The following is a 19,724-nucleotide window of genomic DNA, read 5'->3' as shown; positions in this document are numbered from 1 at the left end:
TCAGTGTCACATGGGTCACATTTATATTATTCTCTGTCTCTCTTTAATACAATTCGCTGGGCTGTTGTGTGTAGAAGTTTAATATACATTTTGGTTTCTTCCAGCATGCAGCCAGATATCTTTCCAATCAGGAATGGGTAAAAAGTGATTCCTTAAAGACGGTGGAAAATACTGCTGTAACAGCCTTCTATGTCTAAACTATTTAATTAATTCTGTGTTGTTAATAATAATTATTCAGTACATTTACTCACCAGTTTATTTTTTGCGTCAGATACCTATTATCATGCTTGTTGTTGAAGTTCCCCACGATCTCATTGCTTCATCCACTTCAAATATGCAATCATCCAAGGAGGAGTCCTCTGCCGTATCTGGGGAACAAGATGTCAACCTTCTGAATGATATGGCTAGTTTAGAAGATTCTGCGCTGCAAAAATGTTTGGTGGTGAAATATGATTCCTCATCTAGCACCAAGTCAGTTCGTATTGACATCAGTTTCAAGACTCCATCACATACGGGACTCCAAACTTCTGGGCTGGTAATCCATATTTGGAACATAGCATACTTCACTTTCTGAATTTTATCATAATTGTTTGTGATTTTCTGAACATTCCAATTATGATTTTCTGAACATTCCATTTAAAGTCATTTTTCTTACAAAAAAGGAAGAAGAAGAAGAAACAGAGAACTGGATAGTCATACTGCTATTTAATGGAATTGAAAGTTTGTTTGTGGTCTGAATTTCTCGAAGACAGAGGACGCAGCTTAACCTAGTATAATAATTATTAAGCCTTTATAAGTATTACCTATAGTGGAATCTGCCGGTTATTATCCTTAACTAAAACAATCTTTGACTGGGAGTTGAACTAACAAATTTTTACTAGAATCAATTAACGATCTTTTCCCATCGGTTCTTTCATATGGGATTTTGTTTAATTATATCATTATGAGATGATCTCGTTTGTTAAATGCTTTTCGTTTTTGCTTTTGTTTTTATTTACTTTTATAATTTTTAAATATAGACTTATGCTTTGAACCTTTATTAGCTTGGATGACGAGTATTTGGTTATGGATGCTTTTGTCTTCCATCCCTCTTCTTTCTATGTGATTTCTAATTTCTTAGTTTTCCCTTGCTTTGCAACTATTTTTCTTCTCTCAATTCAGTTCTTATATAATGAGCCGAAAAAGGGATAATGTTATGTTGTTGGAACATCGAGCATTTTTCTTTTTCAACCAAGAATAAACTTTATGTTTAGAATTTTAAAAGTGATAAGTTGTGAATTAATGTTCAAAGAAAAAACTGTTGCATACAAGGATCGACTCCTGAATGGAGCTTTCACCAAAATTCACCCCAGTTCGAATTGATTAGGAATGTATTTTAGTTTTTAGACTCGTTGTCTCTAGAGTTCTAGAAAAATACATGAAATTTTGCCAACTCAAGCATATCCCACTCTTTCCTTTCCCTTTTGAAATTTCTGTTATTATTATTTTTTTTTGGTAGCATTTGCCCGATGTATCTTAGCTTTTCTCTCAAGTGGGCGATGACCATAGAAGTCCAGAAGTTTGTAGTAGAGAATACGGAGCCCTATGCTAAAAGTACAATAATAGAAGAGAACACAAAGGAGTTGAAGCCAACGTGGAGCATTTCACTTGAACTCATATCTGAAATGCTTGTGCACGCAAACAAAGCAGTTTCCCTACTTTGGTTGCCTTTTTCCTTCCTAAATTTCCTTGAGAGAGTTATTTTTCCAAGCTCCCTCAACGAATGATTTTCCATAAAACAATGATTGTAGCGAGAAGAAGATGACCCATGTGTGTAGGTTCCAACTTCTTCATACTTTCCTTCCCTTAAAGGTAATTTACCATACTTGATTTTGAGGTCGTGACAGCAGATTCTCCTTAAGGGAAATCTCCTGGTATTTAGAATGGAAGGTCATTCCAATCCTAATTCTCCTTATACTTGGAAACAGATTATTTTCCATCTTGAGGTGGGGACTTCTTGTAGTACCCAATCCTTCACAGAGGAAATCCTTAATCCACAAATACCAAAGGCAGCTCTTGCCAGAGGATATGTAGTGAGAACTGTGCAAGAGGGATGAAGTCTCACTGGACCAAATTAGGAAGAACGAGATTAATGATGAATGTCTGGTAAAGCTTCTACCAAATTTCCATTGTAAAGGACAGGTTAGGAACAAACCAGTAGAATTTTCACCTTCTAATAGGAAAGGCTACATTGGTTCAGTTGGAAGTTGGGATGTTTTGATTCAATATTGTCATTTAGTATTCAGGCCCTCTTTTAGTAAAATCCAAAAGAGAACTTGATTATTTTTGGTTAACAGACCTTCCAGAAAAGCTTTGAAGTGAGATCTTTGTGGATTTACTTTGGAACGATCTTGCTAGAAAAGGAGGCAGTGTTATCAGAGCTGCTTTGCCATTTCTTAACCTGATAAATTCCTTTGGAAGTGAAAATACCAAACATCTTCCCATTGCATCCGGCTGCTGCTCCACCATTTCCAATCTGGAATTTATACTAGGAAATTTTTTAGTGAAGGGGTTTCCTATTTCATAGGGTCTGTTCAGTATTTGACTGTCCTACTGCCTACACACTGAATCTTTTATCTTTTCTCAGAAATAAATATTTTCTGTTTAATCTGTTTTTCCCAATTTTCTCAGTAAAGTTACACAAGAGTGCTGTTTGTGTACAAATATTTTCTTGTAATTTGTCTTTGATTCTGTACAATGTCAATTGCAGGTTAAGAAGCTGACTGAACAATTTCCAGCTACTATACCTTTGGCGTTGGTATTAAAAATGTTTTTGGCAGATCGTAGTCTTGATCAGTCCTATTCTGGCGGCTTAAGTTCTTACTGTTTGGTGAGTTGTCCCAACCTCTTTTTGTAGCTTGATGTAATCAAAATGCTCCAAGTCTTTGATGTGTTCAGTGATTCAGAGGAAATATATTTTTTAAAAGATATGATTTCATTAAAAGGAAAGGATTACAAGAAAATAAGGGTGAAATGTCTCTTGTTATTACTAGGATATATTTAAGAACGAAAAAGAAGGTCCAGCCTACAGCTGAGGTAAAGAAAACCCTCACCAGGCGAATACTATTACAAGAAATGTCTCATATCCAAACTTATCAAGAAAAGTGAATGAACTGCTTTGAAGAGCCCTCCAACACTAGGCTATATACTGTACCATCTTGAAGGATCCTTTGAAAAGTTTGTATCTTGTTTAAATAAGATAGAAATAAAAAAAAATCTCTTCAACTTTTGTTTCTTATAAAAATAAAACGGCTTAAACTGTGCATTTCCAAAGCACTTTATCTTTCAGCCACAAACCCAGGAGAGCTTCAGTGAGCCAAAAAGGATCATCCTTTGGTAAATGGCAATGCAAAAGCACATAATCAAGAGTTTCTTTTTGAAGGAAAACAGCAAGCGCAAGGGAAAATAAACCAACCGGGATTTTTCTGTTGGATGGTGTGAATATTGAAACTTTTCTAGGCAATGAACCTCAGTTTTTTTATAATATCTTTTTAGCCTTCTTTGGGGTTTACCCTCTGAAATAGTTGACTAGAACATCTAACTTCAATTGGCAATTAACATCCAACTTCCGTACAAAAGTGACGGTATTTGCAAGTTTTTAGCAAATGGACAATCCAAAAACGAACGAGCAAGATTCATTTCTTCTTGAACACAAACAAAGCACGAGGGGAAATGAACCAGCTAGTACTTTCTTTTGGAACTGGTCACTTGAGTGTTGAGGCTTAGGCAATGGACACAATATTTTAAAAAAATTTATTTATTTTAAACCTTCATTGGATACCCTCCCTAACCTGATTGATCAGAGGTATCTTTTTTTTCTTTGTTAATTTTTAATTTCTTTTTTAAGAACTGAGCTTTTTTATTGAGAAAAAAATGAAAGAATGTACAAGGACATACAAAAAAACAAAGTCCACGAATGAATCCCTCAACTAACAACAAGTAGGGATTCCATCCAAAAGAAATCTACCAAACTAGTAATTACAAAAAGCTCGATGAGTAGAAACCCACAAGGAGCATTACATCTAACCCCCCAAACATCCTCTCAAGATCTTTCCACCCCTCCAAATATCCCGTTGTTCCTCTCCAATCAAATCCCCCACAAAGTTGTAAAAGTACAAGCCCGACACAAATTTCTACCCTTCTAATACTAGTGAGAATTCAAAAGCACCTCCTTGATCATAGAACCTAGAACTCTGCTTCAAGCTAAGAAAGGGCCGAATGAATTCAAGAAGTGACACCATAGAGAATACACAAACTAACAATCCCACAACAAGTCAAGATTCTCATGCCGCCTACATTGAATGCACTGTTGTGGACACAACACCGAGGAAGAGTGTCTTTAGATAGAATAGAAGGTGTTTATGCTCCCTTAACACATCTACTAGATGAAGGACTTCACGTATTCGGAACTTCCAAAGAGAGGAAAACATAAAGGCAACTTGGGAAGAAGGGATGAAGCACAAGATAAGAAAAGAAAAAAAAATCTACATGAGAAACCTAAGAAGGGTGAGGATCCCAACCCAATAATCATTCATTCCAAAACTTAGAATATGATCATGAATAATGGAAAAGAAGGGAAGCCGCCTCAATGGCCTCTTGGTCCATAAGGGAGCATTGCAAGCTTAGAGAGACAAAAGAAGAGTGATTATCCTCCCACAAGATAGAGGCCACTGAATGCAACCTTTTATCAGACGACCGATACAATCAAGGAGATAGTAAACAAATCAGCCTCCCAGAAGTAGATTTGAGAGCCTTAAACAACAAAGGATTTTAGATTCAAAAGAAGATGGAGAAACTTGATGCAATGGTCAACCAAAGGTTTTTACTAGAGCCCATAACCCTGTAGCTTGCTACCCATTCAAAACAGATACAGGTCATACCTACTCACGACGATCATTTACCACAATGTGTTTGGCTCCCTGAAGGAACGACACAATCATTTTGCCAACAATGCTTCGTTACACAGTCTAAAGTTACCAATGTCTAACCCTCAAAGGCTTCGAAGCAACCTCCCAATTAACCAGGTGAGACCCTCCCGCTGCATCTTTCCCTTCCCACAAGAAATTTCTCATCAAGCGCTCCATGGACTTGCTCATCGAAACATGGATTCTAATGTGGGAGAGAAAGTTAATAGGGATCCCACTCATGGATGAGGGCAAGTCTCTTACCTTTCTTTTCTTGGACGAGAGACGTCTTCAATTTAGGTAAAATTGGGAAGAGGTTCATAAAAGTTGATTTATCGGTGCAGTTCACCAACTTCTCTAGGGGACAGCTGCTTGGTTCTTGGAGGATCAAAGACATATCCTATTTATTTTACCTCTAAGATGTATCCAACTATTATCAAAACTTTATTGATGTGAGGTCTGGCCCTAGTTCGTAGCCACCTACATTTTAATTTTTCAGGACCACACCTGGAGATTGCTGTTTTTCCAATTATTCTTCCTCTTACTCTTCTGGGGCTACCTATTTGTCCTTTCTTGATTGCTTCAGAATGTCTTCTTGGTTCTCTTTGCTTTTATTTCGTTACTAGCATGTTTTTCAACTTGATAAAGTTCGAAGATGTTACCTTTGTTTTGTTAAAAAAAAAAAAAGGAATCTAGTGGTTATTCATTTTAAAACACTAGATTTTGTAATGAGGTTTTTAAATTTCTTGTTGCAACTCTTTTGCAGGTATTGTTGATTGTACGCTTTCTCCAGCATGAACATCATCTTAGCCGTCCTATCAACCAAGTAAATTCCCGTTATCTTTTTGTAAGGGTTTATTTGAGAAGTTGGACTAGCACTGCAATTTTATAAGGAAGGATCTCCAAGAAATTTAATCTTCATTGCTGTGACATAAAATTTCTTATCATAAACTAAGAGCAGTGTATATGTTAAAATCTTGAGGCCTGTTTTAATATTTTAATCATTGCTGTTGCCACTCTCCCTGGGCATTGGTTGTATATATTGGTGATTATGAATTTAAACTTATCCGAACTCAATGTTCCTGCAGAACTTTGGGAGCCTTTTAATGGACTTCCTTTACTTCTTTGGGTAAGTTTGACTTTCTTTATTATTATCATTTCGTTTAAAAAATAAATAATATCACTTACATTTCCACTGTAAGGGGGAAAAGAAAACTGAAGTTCAGTTTCTAATTCCAGTTTTTTCACACTACAACAGTGGACTGCAACTTTAATTTGTATTACTTTTAATCCAGGAATGTCTTTGATCCTCGTCAAATGCGTATTTCAATACAGGGGACTGGAGTCTATATTAAGAGAGAAAGGGGATATAGGTGAGTTATTAATTCCAAATTGATTATCGCTCAGGTTTATTTTGATGGCATTTCTTAGTACTATCTATGGCGTTGCCCACTTTTACCATTTATAGGTTAGTTTAATTGTTAACAACGTTCCATTTTTATGTAGCATTGATCCTTTACATATTGATGATCCTCTTTTCCCCATGAATAACGTTGGACGAAATTGTTTCCGTATTCATCAATGTATCAAGGTGAGGCATCTGTCCTTATGGCATCATTTACTTTGTCAACTTCAGAATTATGGTGTGGATTGTACTTCACATAAACATGGTACTCAATTTAGAAATATCACTTTGCAATACAATTTTTTTTTTTTTTTTTTTTCTTAAACTAGATATGAACTTCTATATATTTATGAAAGGAACAAAACTGTTTAAAGGATACAAACTCCAAGAGGAAGAGAGGAACTGAGGAGTGTGAGGAAGAGAGGAAGTAGAGGAAGTGAGAAATAGTGAAAGCAAAGAGAAGAAAAAGAGAATACGGGAATTCAGAGAGGGAATATCATCCCAAAGAAAGAAAGAAATATAAAGGACTTAAGAAAACACATGAGCTTTATGAAAATCCAGCCTTGTATTGAACCAACCCGACACCTACTCTGAAAATCCCAAAGGAACATCAAGAATCTTTGACTTTGGACTCAGCATAAAAAAACATGAAGCTCTAGTTTTTTTTTATCCTTTATTGAAGAACTAAACTTTTATTGAAAATCATATTAAAAAAATCAAGTTTGAAATCCTACTAAAGAAAGAGACTCCAATCAGGTAAAATGAGATGTAACGAATAATTACAAAAGGACTTTGTCACCGATGCCCAAAAAGAAACATAGAATCTAACAAGGGAGAAAACTTCACAAGAGCCCCTATCCACTTCACTAAAGGTTATATTGCCACAAAAGCTTTCCCCTCTCGAGACAACAATCATCTCTGAGTAATCTTTGTGCTTTGAAACGTGAAAACCAAATGTTTCAAAGTAACTCCAAATAGACTTGCCACTGTTTCCAAGGATTTGATCCAAGTCTTCCTCCACCCTCCGACAAAGAATGCAACAAAAATTCCCTATCAAAGGGGGCAACTGCCGCTAGCTTCCTTTTAGAATGAGTTTCAATCAAAGGGTCATGTTTATTAACAATGCAACCTTTCTTGTTGGGAAATGTCCATGTAAAACCAAACGTCTCTATTTCAATTTTGTACTTTGAAGTTGAGGCAAATTAGCTGAGCAACTTTATTTTTTAAATGAAAATGTAAAATAATTTTGCCTAGAAAATGAGTTGCTGAGTGTAATTTGTAAAGTGGCTTGCTCATGGTTTTTCTTTTGATACAGAACAACTTGACTTATTGTCCTGGACTTCCTCACTTGAAGGAAAATGCTTGAATGTTAAAATTAATGACATAGATTAAGATAGATAACTCTTCTGAATACAAGAAGCTCATTCAACACTGCTACTTGCATGCATCTTTAACACGGTTATGATACAATATTGGTCTTAAATCAGATTCTTGGGTTGTACATACAAAATTTTATTTACTTGCTATTTTATTTTACATTACTATATTTTCCTATGATTGTCCCATCAAAAATATTTTCTATGATCGTGTTCTGTTTTGCTTATTCAAAACTTTTGTTCATTGTAGGCTTTTTCAGAAGCTTATTCTATTTTGGAGAGTGAGCTGATATCCCTTAATGATAATGGTGATTCTAGTTCAGATGCAACTAATAGTGTGCTGCAGAAAATAATCCCTAGCATTGATTTATCATAAGGTTTGCACTGTTATCTTTATATGGATGCAGGTAAATTTAAGTTAGTTTATGTTGTTAAAAGGCCTTCCGGAGAAATCTTATAAAGGCTAAATATACTCCTACCTCAGATAAAAATCAACCCCCTCCATATTCTACAAAAGGGTCAAAGTACATAAAGAAACATCAAAACCTCATCACCAACCGGACTTGCTATAGGGTGGGTGATGGAGGACCCCCCATGGATTGAAAACAACATCATTCTGGACTGACTCATGGATTGAAAACACTACTTTACCCCTGCGCTATCCACTTTTGTATAGGCTCTCTCATAACAAAAATGTCACTATCAAACCAACGTGAAATGTTGTCAACAAATTGTGAGACCTGAAGCTTGTTAGGAATTTAAAGGATAACGAAGCAACAGAATAGGCCGAATTAAGCCTTGACCTTGCCCCAGTGGTATTGTCAAACAAAACAGACTCACTAACTTGTCTCCCCAATGCTGACGAGGTATTCTCTACAAAATCCTTGATAATGGACATGGGGGAAAAAGTAGAAGTACTAAATCTCACGGGAAAAAGACAATATGGAAAGGACATCACCCTAAAAAGGTGAAGTTTTTCCTTTGGAAAATAAGGCATAAAGCCATTAGCACAAGTGAAAACCTTAAAAAAAAAAAAAAAAAAAGTAAATAAATAATAATAAAAAAAAATCACAAAGCCTTTCATTACTCTTTCTCCAAATTGGTGTCCATCATGCAAGAAAGGAAACGAATCACAAGGCCACTTATTTATGCAATGCACATACACTCAGAATTTTTGGACAACAATTCTCAATATATTCAGATCGCATCTCACATTTCTTAGAGAGGTAAATGATCTATTGGACATGACCTTAACATACCACCCTTTCAAGAATGCAAAAGTCCTACTATGGAAAAACGTCATCATAGTTTTCTTTTGGAATCTGTGAAAAGAAAGAAATCAAAGAACATTCGCAGAAAAGACATACTTATACAAAATTTATCAAGCTATATCTTGGTGTAAACTACTCAAAGATTTTTACTTCCTATATTGTAACCTCTCTCACTATAAATTGGTCCTCTCTCACTATAAATTGGTAAGGTCTTTTGTAAATATCATGGTAGTAAATTTCACATAATCACAGCTCCCAGTCTTGGAGGAGGATTCTACCTAGTTTCTTGCATCTTAGGCACTATGAACGAACAAGAAGTAATTTGTACATGTTGCAAACAACTCAAAAGTATAGGACTCAGATCCTCCTATTTCTTTCCTTCAAAAGCTCCCAAATAAACTTCCCTACAGCACACCCTCACATAACTCCGGCGTTTCCTCTAAGGCTCCTCCCATTTAAAGCTTCTCATAGCCAATCTGAGACAAATGCCGGCTTACATGATAAAAAATCAAAGGCCTTAAAAATTTGATTCCACCCTCTCGATGCAAAAGGACGACTGAGGAAGATCCATTGTTTTCTTCTCTCCTTAAGCACAGAATACGCACCAAAATAAAATAGTTTCCCGGTGTCCTTTGATATCTATAGTGAGTGTTGAAGGAAGTCTTGATTTAAGGAATATTTGTGTAATTAAGATATATTTGTGTAGTCCCTTTACATGAAGGAAAATATTACCTAATATATAGGGATTGATTGTAGGGATTTATTTATATATTATTATTACCTAGTATCTAGGGATTTAGCTAGATTTAAATTTATCTAGTATCTAGGAATATTTTTTTAGCCTAAAAGGAACCTGTATCTTTATGAAAAAAATGAAGAATTGAAAAAGATTGTTTATACTTGCAACGACTTTTGTGAGCAAGACTCCCAGAGGAACACATTTACTTGGGAGATTAAACTTCCAAATCAGGCTGACCATTGGAGTTAGAGGCTTTTGGCTAGTTTTTGTCACCTTTATAAAAGCCATCTAGTAGAGAATGCCCCTAATTTTTCAAGAGACCAAAGAGCTGTCCACTCCTTCCTCCAATCTAATGGTATCATGGATATGAATTGAAGCCAACTGTCAAAGTCTCTATCTATATTTAGTAAGGAGATTTCCTTTACAGCTATTGGGGAAATGAAGGCTTTATTTATTAATTGATTAGAATCCAATGTCGATGTTTTTGAATTGATATGTATCCGTGTGTTCTATAATACTAACACTACAAAAAAATTAGTGTTATTTCCAATGGTCATCGTTCACATTGCTTTCTCCATTTCACTTTTTCTTTATCGTTCAAAGGAATGAACACACAGAACAAAAAGAACAAGATTGCTTGTTGAGCTTAAGTTTCACCTTGATGCTTGTCTTTTAACGGCCGGAGACTTTGTGCACCTTGAGGGTTTGCAATCAGATTTTAGGCAGCACTTGATGAAAAGGCTCATTATTACAGTAGACTAGATAGATAATGTTGCAAGAGTAGTAGCTTGTATTACTCTCCTTTCTTGTTTTTCATCAAAGAAGAACATAGGCCTATTTATAATATATATAAAAAAATAAAAGCTAACTAATCCCTCTAGGGAATAGGAAACAAAAAGGAAAAGCTAACTAATCCTCTAGAAAATAGGAAACAGAAAAGAAAAGCTAACTAATCCTCTAGGGAATAGGAAGCATAAAAGAAAAGCTAACTAATCCTCTAGGAAATAGGAAACAGAAAAGAAAAGCTAACTAATCCTCTAGGAAATAGGAAACAGAAAAGAAAAGCTAACTAATGCTCTATGGAATAGGAAGCATAAAAGAAAAGCTAAATAATCCTCTTTGGAATGGGAAATATTACAGGGAAGGAAACAAAAAGTAGACGAGTTCCCTTACTAAATGGAACTACACCAATATTTCTCAAATTAAAGGTTATTCCTTTGACAGATACATATAGTGCTTAAAATGCGGCATCTGATGCTCTCTAACCTTTCTCCTCCCTCTCTCCTCTCCCTGCCGGTGAAAGATGAAGCCTCCGACTGATAATCATCCTAGAGTACAAAACCATTTTCACCTCACTGAAGCTTCCTCTGATCAAAGCTTCTTCCTCACTTTTTCCAATGAAAATGTCATGGCTTCTTGCCTGTTTTACTCAACATTGTGACCTTTCCCTGACACAAGTTTTTCAATGAAGCGAGAGTAGAGGAAAATATCATTTGGGTTAAAAAGATCTCAAACAATAAGCGCAACTATGCTGAAATAGCCAAGCTTGGAGCAGGAGTTTTAAATAAGCCCATTTTCCCTCTCGGCCAGGAACTGGTTGGTGATGATTTATCTTTATCATTAACTCCTTAACCAACAAGCTTCCACAGGTTGTTAATGGGCACTCTTCAGACAAAGAGGCTTTAAAAAGGAATTGAATAGAAACCATCAGCTACCCAAGTCTAGTGACACAGTATTGATGATGAAACCACCCTTTTCAGTTTGCAACGTTTTACATATTCTCTACTTATCATCTGCTGTCATTGTACAAAGAAAACATTTTCATGATAGTTGGCATGATATCTTGTGAACCCTTCAATAATACCTGTCGGCTTTCTCATCAGTTAATCCTATTCAACCAGATAAGGCTCTTCTTTCATGTGAAGACAACGAACATGCAAGAGTCCTTGCAAATATCAGGGGATGATATATGGTTGGTGAGTTCCCTGTTCGTTTCTTCCCATAGAGTGCTGAAATTATGCATGGAGATCGAAAGGTTCCATCATAGGAAGGGTGGATAAAGGATAGAAATCTACCGTTATACAAATGTTCAATAGAAATCTTCAAGAATTGGCGACAAATGTGGTGGATACTTAGATAAGGCATACAAAACCTTATTTTAAATGTATATGATGGAGAAAATAAAAGTGAAGGAAAATCAGCATGCGTTCTTACCAGTGAAATTTTACTTGTCATCCTTTATGTTGGTCACAATTGACCCTTCCTTTATGGAGGAGTATTGTATTGGGTACATTGCTGGAATTCGTGGCAAAACTTCCACCGTGCCAGTGTGAGAGAAGCCACACGCCACTCAAGATAAAGGTGATGTTTGTTTGGAAAATCCGTAGAAACTATACACTCTTCATGAGACATAACTCGCTGCTTCGCTCAATCACTCAATCTTTACAAGGTCGAGTAAAGAAAAGAAGAAGAAAGCCTTGGAAAATCCCTAGAAACTATACACTCTTCATGAGACATAACTCGCTGCTTCGCTCAATCACTCAATCTTTACAAGGTCGAGTAAAGAAAAGAAGAAGAAAGCCTCATTAGACTGATCCTACTTCTTTCACTCTTGAAGAATTCCCTTGCCTTCGCTACTTAATGAAACCCTGACGGGAACGAACCTTCTTTCACTCCTTAGCTGCTTTACAGTGAGTAGCTCGCCCTCCTGTACTAATCGCACTCTCAACATTCTTCCTCGGACTGTAACCTTTTTCCTCTTCCAACTCACATGATTTTTTATGTGCCCACACTTTATACTTTGAACCGACCACCTTTTCTCCCAAGAAGCCTTCTCAGCCCCAAAACTTTATTGACCATTTACCTGCCAAAACAACTTTTACCCACTCCCCCGAAATCAATGCAGAAACATATCTGACCATCTTTTGATGGTGTTATCTTATCTTTGGTAAGGTAACCGATCTTTTTTCTTGTCTACAAATATACATCTGGACACTTTGGGACCAACAAAGAAGATTATCCCTATAAAGCTGAATGGTGGTAATTTGGACGGTGGGACTATTGGAATGGATAAGATTATTTGAGACTCTGGCAATCGAAGACTTATTTTTTGACTTAAAAGTTGGACGAAAAAACAGAAACCAAACACACAAAAAATAGCAGCCAAGAAAGATAAACGGGAAGCAAAAGTTAGGGGAAAAAAAAATAGATGAGCAAGGCACTTGGTTGAGCAGTGGCGATGGTGCAGCTTATCGGCGGTGTAGATAAAGGTAGCAATGGTGGTGGTTGGTGACAAAAACAAGTTTTTGAGCAGACACCTATGGGAATCCGTGTATGAGACCTGATAAAGAGAATGCGAATCGTGGAGCCCAAGGAGGTGTGAATTCGTCTGGGTGGCGGTGGGTAAACACATACCACCTTATAAATAAGAAAAGATCAACTAAAAAGGAAATAACAAACAATTTTCATGCCTTGTGCCATCCTAATAGGATTTGAGGAGGGAATTTTAACCTCACTAGATGGACTTAGAAGAAATCAACTTTATCTTCTCCTACCCGCAAAATGGAAAAGTTAATTGATTCATTGAATTGTCATATACTTGGCCTAGCTTCCGATCCATGGCAACTTTTACTCTTATTGACTGGTTTTTGATCGCTGAAAGTATTAGGAAAAAATTGGTTCTACAAAGGACTGTAGACTTGAAAAATCACATCGTACAACTATCCTATTTGCCTCACTTTGGTTTAGGAGTCCTCGGAACCTACACCTTTAATGACTTATCAATGCTTGGCTTAATCACCACTCTTTCTTTCGGTTGGTTAATACTTGGTGGTCGGCCATACTTATCAAGGATGCCCTGGCCATGGTTTTATCCGAAAATTAAAGGTGTTGAAGGAGTAAAACAATAGAACCAGCTCAAGACTTCACAGTGAGCTAGGAAGCGACTGGCCAGTTAACTGGGTAAGATGTCCAAATAAGGCTAGCTATTAAAGCGGAAGTCCAAATAAGGCTAGCTATTAAAGCGGAATTACTGGCTATCTCTGTCAATGAAGCAGCTATGTGGCGCCAAAGATGTAAAATCTAAGTGGTTACCAGAGGGTGATGCCAACACTGCTTTTTCCCACCTTGTTGTAGCAGCTAATAGAAGAAGAAACACCATTGTGGAAATTCTTTCAGCTAATCTAGTGAATGGCAATGGGATAGAGAGGGAGCTCATAGGCTTTTATAGAAAGCTTTTCACCAAAAAGGATGGTAGGAGAACAGTGCTCGATATTAGGGATATAAGCCCCTATTACAGCCGAACCAAGAGCCTTCTTAGAGACCCCTTTCACAGAAGTGGAAATTTACAAAGTATTGATAGATTTGGGATCTAATAAGACACCTGGGCCTGATGGATCTACCAATGAATTCCTTAGAAAATCGTGGAACATCCTGAAGGAAGACATAATAGGAGTGTTCAATGATATTTTTAGGAATGCGATCATTAATGCTATCTTTAGCAAAACATATATTTGTCTCATCCCAAAAAGGAACATCAGTAAACTAGTGAGTGATGATTGGCTGATTTGCCTCACTACTTGTCTTTACAATGTTATAGCCAGAGTACTCTCAGACAGGATGTAATCTCTAATGAATAAGAAAGGGAATCCCCTTTCCTCTTTCTTATTCATCCTTGTGGATGATTGCTTAAGTAGGATGCTTTTATTGGCCGACTACTTTTTTGGGTCTCCCTCTGAATATCAATCCTCGTCATCAATCCTTGTTGCACGCATAGATAAAGGTGGGAGACACTCATACAAGCTACCTCACTAATTTGCCCATATGTTACTTCTCATTATTTCTTGCTCCTGCTGAAGTCACAATGATTATATAGAAGTTGTACACGAATTTTCTTTGGAAGGGAGGCCAAAATAGCAAGGGCGCCACCTTCTTAGATGGTCTATCTATTCAAGCACCTATTGAAGGAGGATTGGGCATATATGATTTGTACAAGAAAATGTACCCATCTTGGCTAAATGGGTTAGGCGTTTCTACCAGGAAAAAGATGCTCTCTGAAGAAGAATTATTGCTACTAAATATGGAGCTACTCACTATATCTGAAACTGGGTAGGTATTCTATCCACACATCAAATGCCCTCGGACATCAATAGATAGATTGTAGCAGCTTGTTTACACATACAAATTCTATTGTTAAGAGGGAAGATAAGACACTGTTTTTAAAGGATTTATGTTCAGATGCAGCAAATCTCCAAGTACAGATTTTTATGTTCAACTCAGCCATGCGTGATCAACACTTTTGACATCCTCCAGTGCGAATCTCCTTGGAATTACTTCATCTCCTAGCTGCTGCCAAATGTGTTGTAAGATCTGAGAAACACGAGTTTATGTATGTTTAGTGTAAATTATCTTACTTGGTTTTCATATTAAATTTCAAATAGGTACATGTGCCTTTTCGGTTTTCATATTAAATTTCAAAGAGGTACACGTGCCTTGTAAAGTACGGAAAGGCTAACAAAATCCCTAGATATTAAATAATAATAAATCTAATCTAAATAAGTCCCTAGTTAACAATAAGAGGTAACATAAATCTAAATTAGGTCAACTACTTCTCTTATTTAATGGAATTACACAAATATTCCTTAAACCAAGATCATTCCTCAACAATCTCTTTGGCAACTACATATTCGCCTCATCCTTTTGGATTTATCTCCGGCAGATTTTTGCTTGGTTATATCTTTTCTCTAACAAAATTATCCTTTCAAGCAGGGAAAAAAAGACTTTATGGTGCATCTTCATTCATGCCTTTTTTCTAAATCTCAAGCTGGAAAGAAATGCTCATATCTTCCTAGATAAGCAACAAAACACACACGTTTATTGAATCTACTTCATATCTTTCTTTATCGTGGAGCCATCCTCCCCCCCACCCCCAATTTTGTAAGTATAGCTTATCAACCCTCCTGTCTCAATGGAGGTGTTTTTGGTAATTATATCTAATAGGGTTTTTAACGATTTTATCTTTTTCATACTTCAATGAAATGATTTCTGGTTTCTATTAAAAAAATGCTCAGTATCCATAACTTGTAGATATCCTCATAGGATTATTTGAATCTTTCTTATGTGAACTTGATTACATGGGAAGGGTGATAAGATTCTTTTCCTTGTTTATTTAAATGAGTGAATACTCGAGATTTAGAGCTATGGACATGCATGCATTTGAAGACATTAGAAATCTAAGTTACTTTTTGGTGATGGATGTAGCTCAAACAAACTACAGGATCTTGTGCTGGAGGAAATATGTTAAATGATATTCCAAATACTTCAGAAGAACATGGGTTTAATCCAAGTAGTTCTGGGACTCGTGAACGAACACTATATGTTGGGTACTCATTGAGGAGGAAGCAATGTCTTGGTTATTGAAAGTTACATTGTTAATAGGAAAACAAATTATACTAAAAGCCTATAGTGGAACATGTAATGTCAGTAGCTTTTACCTCATGGTGGAACATTTGCGGAAAAAACACTCCCCTCCATGGCTGACCAAGGCGTGGTTTCATTCACAAACTAACAGGCATCAAATCCACCATTTGGCTCTTGGAACAATGAGACCTTCCGCTACACTACTTTTCAGAGGAACTATCTCTGTACAGAATTTATTTGCGCTCTCGAGGAAATAGGGACCTTCTTGCTATGCAGCACAGAAAAGTCTATCAAGGTTATACTCTTTTCCTTGGCCCCTAAGGAAGAGACTCTTTGGAGAGAAAATGCAAAGCCAGATGTTGAATGAGATCCTTGTAGCAAAAGGCTTTGGAATTGAGTGAAGGAGATGGATCTGACGGTATATTTTATCCACCAATTTTTCTATTATTGTGAACAGATGTCCTAGAGAGGAGATTCTTGCTTCTAGAGGATTTAGTTAAGGTGATCCTCTCCGATCCCCTCTTTATTTATCATTATGATGGACTGCCACAATAGAGTTTCGTTCCAAGCTGCCTCCAAGAACTTGATCAAAGGCTTTGAGATGGTTAATGGATCTATCAACATAAATCATCTACAATTTTCCAATGATACCATCCTTGGGGCTTATCTCCTCTATCACTCTTGATAAGCATGCCTTGGTTAAATACAGTTGGAACGCAGAAGCTGAAATGTGGGATTTAAAGATAAGAAACCTAAAGAATGCTGAAATTGAGGAATTGGCTGATCTTATGCATTCCATTCCTTGTCTTTTGTACACTTGACACAATCGTCAGTTTATGGGTGTGGAGGCTTGATAGTTGAGGATTCTTCTCTACTAAGTGCTTACTGAATGACATCGACTCAAAAATGAATTGGACCTTCTATACAAATCTATACATAGATTGAAAGAGATCAGAAGGTTTTTTACAGCCGAGGAACAAGCTATTGAGCAGTTTTTTTATTCCACAACTTTTTTGACCATCACTTAACGTAAATTATCTCCTCTGATCTTTCATTATTGTTATAGCTTGAGAAGTCTAATGTAACTCCCACTGGTTGGAACTTCTTTTCCCCCTCGTTTTATTTTTTTTTAATTTCATACCGTGAACGAAATTGTTTCATATATTTAAAAAAAAAAAAAAAAAGATAAAAAATTCTATAACCGGAGAAGAAATGGCCTCTTTTATGCAGTTTTTAATTTCTCTGAACGGAAGATGCTATCTTTGACGGTAATAATAGAAGTACTTATGACTTGTAGGATAATGTGCATCACACGGGACCGTATCCTATCCTTCAATTTAATGATGGGTTTGTCCACTTATCAACGAGGTGGAAGTGCCGCCCACGGCAATAGGGTATGTGCTAGGTTCCATGGCTTTTTCTAAGAATGAGCGCTCACCTTTCAGTTTCATGGTCTTCATTGTCCTTTATTTACTTTTTTCTATTCATAGTATCTTCCAAAATAGTGTTCATCTGCTCTGGTCGTCATTTGGTCCCCACTGCGAATTCTTTAGTGGTAGTTCATGTCGATCAAACTTGAAAGATGCCTTTAACCTTTACAATTACCAAATGAGAGAATACTAGAACCCTCATGCATGCAATTTTTGTCTTACTGAAAAAGAAAAAAAGAAACTTGAAAAGCGATCATGAAGAACTTATGCTTGTATGTTCACTACATAGGGTCAAAACTTGTTATTCAGGTAGGACCCGTAAGAGGCGGGGTTTCGTCCACTTGCTTGCCCGGCGTTCTATCTCCACAACAATTGAGGTACAAGCTAAGCTCTCCTTCTTCAAGATCGAGCACGTGTCTATTATTTCTTGAGATTTTCTTTTGCGTAGTTTACATTTTATGCCAACTATTCCAATGTCATTCAGTTGGTGATCATCATTTTGTCCCCACTGAAATCTTTCTTTGATGGTGGCTGTCATCTCAGCAAGCAGGTAATGGGAATCCCCTTTATGGGCAAGTAAACTCATCCTCTTTACTTTTCGAGATGCAAATAGCGTATGACATACATATCTTCTGTTTTTGTTTTGTCAAATTTATCTCCATTTGGGATCATACATCTGTACATTGCACCGTAGCAATCTCAAGTTATCATAATTTTGTAGGACTGCTGCTTTGCTTACTCGTACCAATTACGTTAAGCTCCATCTGAGCACCTGTCATACGAGCTCTCTGGCTGCACCTGTAATGAGCTCATTTGAGAGGCAGCTCCATTTTCACCATTTTTTCCCCTCTCGGTTCATCTGTACTCTGTATACCTTAAGCTGAAAAAGCATACCCCTTGAAACCAAATACTGAATTACTGTCTCAGACGTAATGGCCGTCCTGTGATCCCTTGGTTGATGCAGAAGATAGTTGTACGTAAGGAATTTGGAGAATGTAGACAAGACACTGTTTTCATGGATGATCCGGACTTTTCGTTGTTCATCTATAGCCAGATTTTGTTTGCATATCTCCTTGATCAAGCTCAGTGGTCTGCACGTGGATGACAAGGCATGGCTGCTGGAAGAGGAACACCAAAAGTGGACCGAGTAAATAAAAGAACACTAAGGAACACAGCTTGCTTTCGTGATTGGATCATTATGCTACACGGTACAAAAAATGGGTTGCTATCTAAATGGACAAAACACGGTACTATGATTACACCGAACATCACGGTTTTGGAAGATGAAAAGAAGAAAAGAAGAAAAGAAGAAAAGAAGTGGACCATATAAGATGTATATTGACAGTTTAGGGGATGTGTTCGATCATTGCTTGTGAAGTAGCTCTCTTTCTAAAGTTTGCATTCACAAAACTTGTAAAGATAGCATCCACCTCCAAAACTACACAGAGTAAATCTCGACTGTAATAGTTAGTTTGGGATTTCAATATGTACTGAGAATTTAACAATGTATTAAAAGAGACAGAGCCCCATTGACCGCAACTATTATTCATCCTTCATCCATATGGAGCCTGATTCCTATATATTTGGTAGATATTTCTAAAGATCTAATGATAGATATTTGGTAAAGATTGATAGAGATAAATTTGGTAAATTATATCTAATTAGGCTGTGCATCCAAAATATACTTTTCTTCATTCTCTGTAGTCTCTCTTGTTGTACATTTGCCAATATTCTTCTTTGTATTTTCTTTCTTGTTCTTTGTGTTCATCTTGATCGAGTGGGTGCGTTGTTGAGCGATCCTAACAATACTTGGTACTGTTAATATCATAATTGAAATCACTTGTTTTAGATGTACCAATCTTTCTCAAATTTAATATTTTTTGTCATATCATGCTGAATAGGATTATGTGCAATATTGATTGCACAACTTCGACGACACAATTTCAACTTCGACGACACAATTTCAACGTCAAGGTATGATTTCAACAATAGTTACAAAGGTTTTAGAGAAGTAGAGAAGAATAGATGTGTAATGTTACTAAGGGGCAATCATTACTTATTTTTCAATAAGAAGCCAATCAGTTTCATAGACACAGTTCTTCAGGTGCATGTGTAAGACTTCTAGGCATCCATACTTATATCA

At 36.6% G+C, this 19,724-nt stretch overlaps 1 protein-coding gene and 1 long non-coding RNA gene across 21 annotated transcripts in view; one reads left to right on the top strand and one right to left on the bottom strand.

The window, feature by feature from the left end:
* Window positions 1-19,120, top strand: part of LOC111800741 (uncharacterized) — a 34,796-nt gene extending 15,676 nt beyond the window's left edge. For 4 of the 20 annotated variants that reach the window (XR_015422217.1, XR_015422215.1, XR_015422216.1 and 1 more), the window contains exons 8-19: window positions 105-176; window positions 272-535; window positions 2,750-2,869; window positions 5,710-5,769; window positions 6,032-6,072; window positions 6,239-6,316; window positions 6,450-6,534; window positions 7,975-8,101; window positions 17,449-17,545; window positions 17,871-17,958; window positions 18,066-18,131; window positions 18,303-19,120. Coding sequence is in view for 1 of the 20 variants with exons in the window: in XM_087126235.1 (XP_086982361.1) it covers window positions 105-176; window positions 272-535; window positions 2,750-2,869; window positions 5,710-5,769; window positions 6,032-6,072; window positions 6,239-6,316; window positions 6,450-6,534; window positions 7,975-8,100 (846 nt within the window). In the remaining 19 variants the exon portion in view is untranslated. Of the gene's footprint in view, window positions 1-104; window positions 177-271; window positions 536-2,749; window positions 2,870-5,709; window positions 5,770-6,031; window positions 6,073-6,238; window positions 6,317-6,449; window positions 6,535-7,974; window positions 8,132-15,500; window positions 15,669-17,448; window positions 17,546-17,870; window positions 18,196-18,302 lie in introns of all 20 variants that reach the window. The other 16 variants (XR_015422208.1, XR_015422209.1, XR_015422211.1 and 13 more) reach the window with 16 other exon arrangements.
* On the bottom strand, window positions 8,784-10,531 carry LOC147791385 (uncharacterized). Its single transcript, XR_015422224.1, has 2 exons — window positions 10,392-10,531; window positions 8,784-9,046 (listed from the first exon to the last, which is right to left on the bottom strand). It is a non-coding gene; the product is annotated as an uncharacterized LOC147791385 (long non-coding RNA).
* Window positions 19,121-19,724: the final 604 nt, after the last annotated feature.

This window comes from Cucurbita pepo, chromosome 8 (assembly GCF_057944985.1).
Source record: "Cucurbita pepo subsp. pepo isolate OVF chromosome 8, ASM5794498v1, whole genome shotgun sequence".
Lineage (NCBI taxonomy): Eukaryota > Viridiplantae > Streptophyta > Magnoliopsida > Cucurbitales > Cucurbitaceae > Cucurbita > Cucurbita pepo.
Note: the sequence above shows the minus strand (reverse complement) of the source record. Positions and strands in the feature narration are given on the sequence as shown.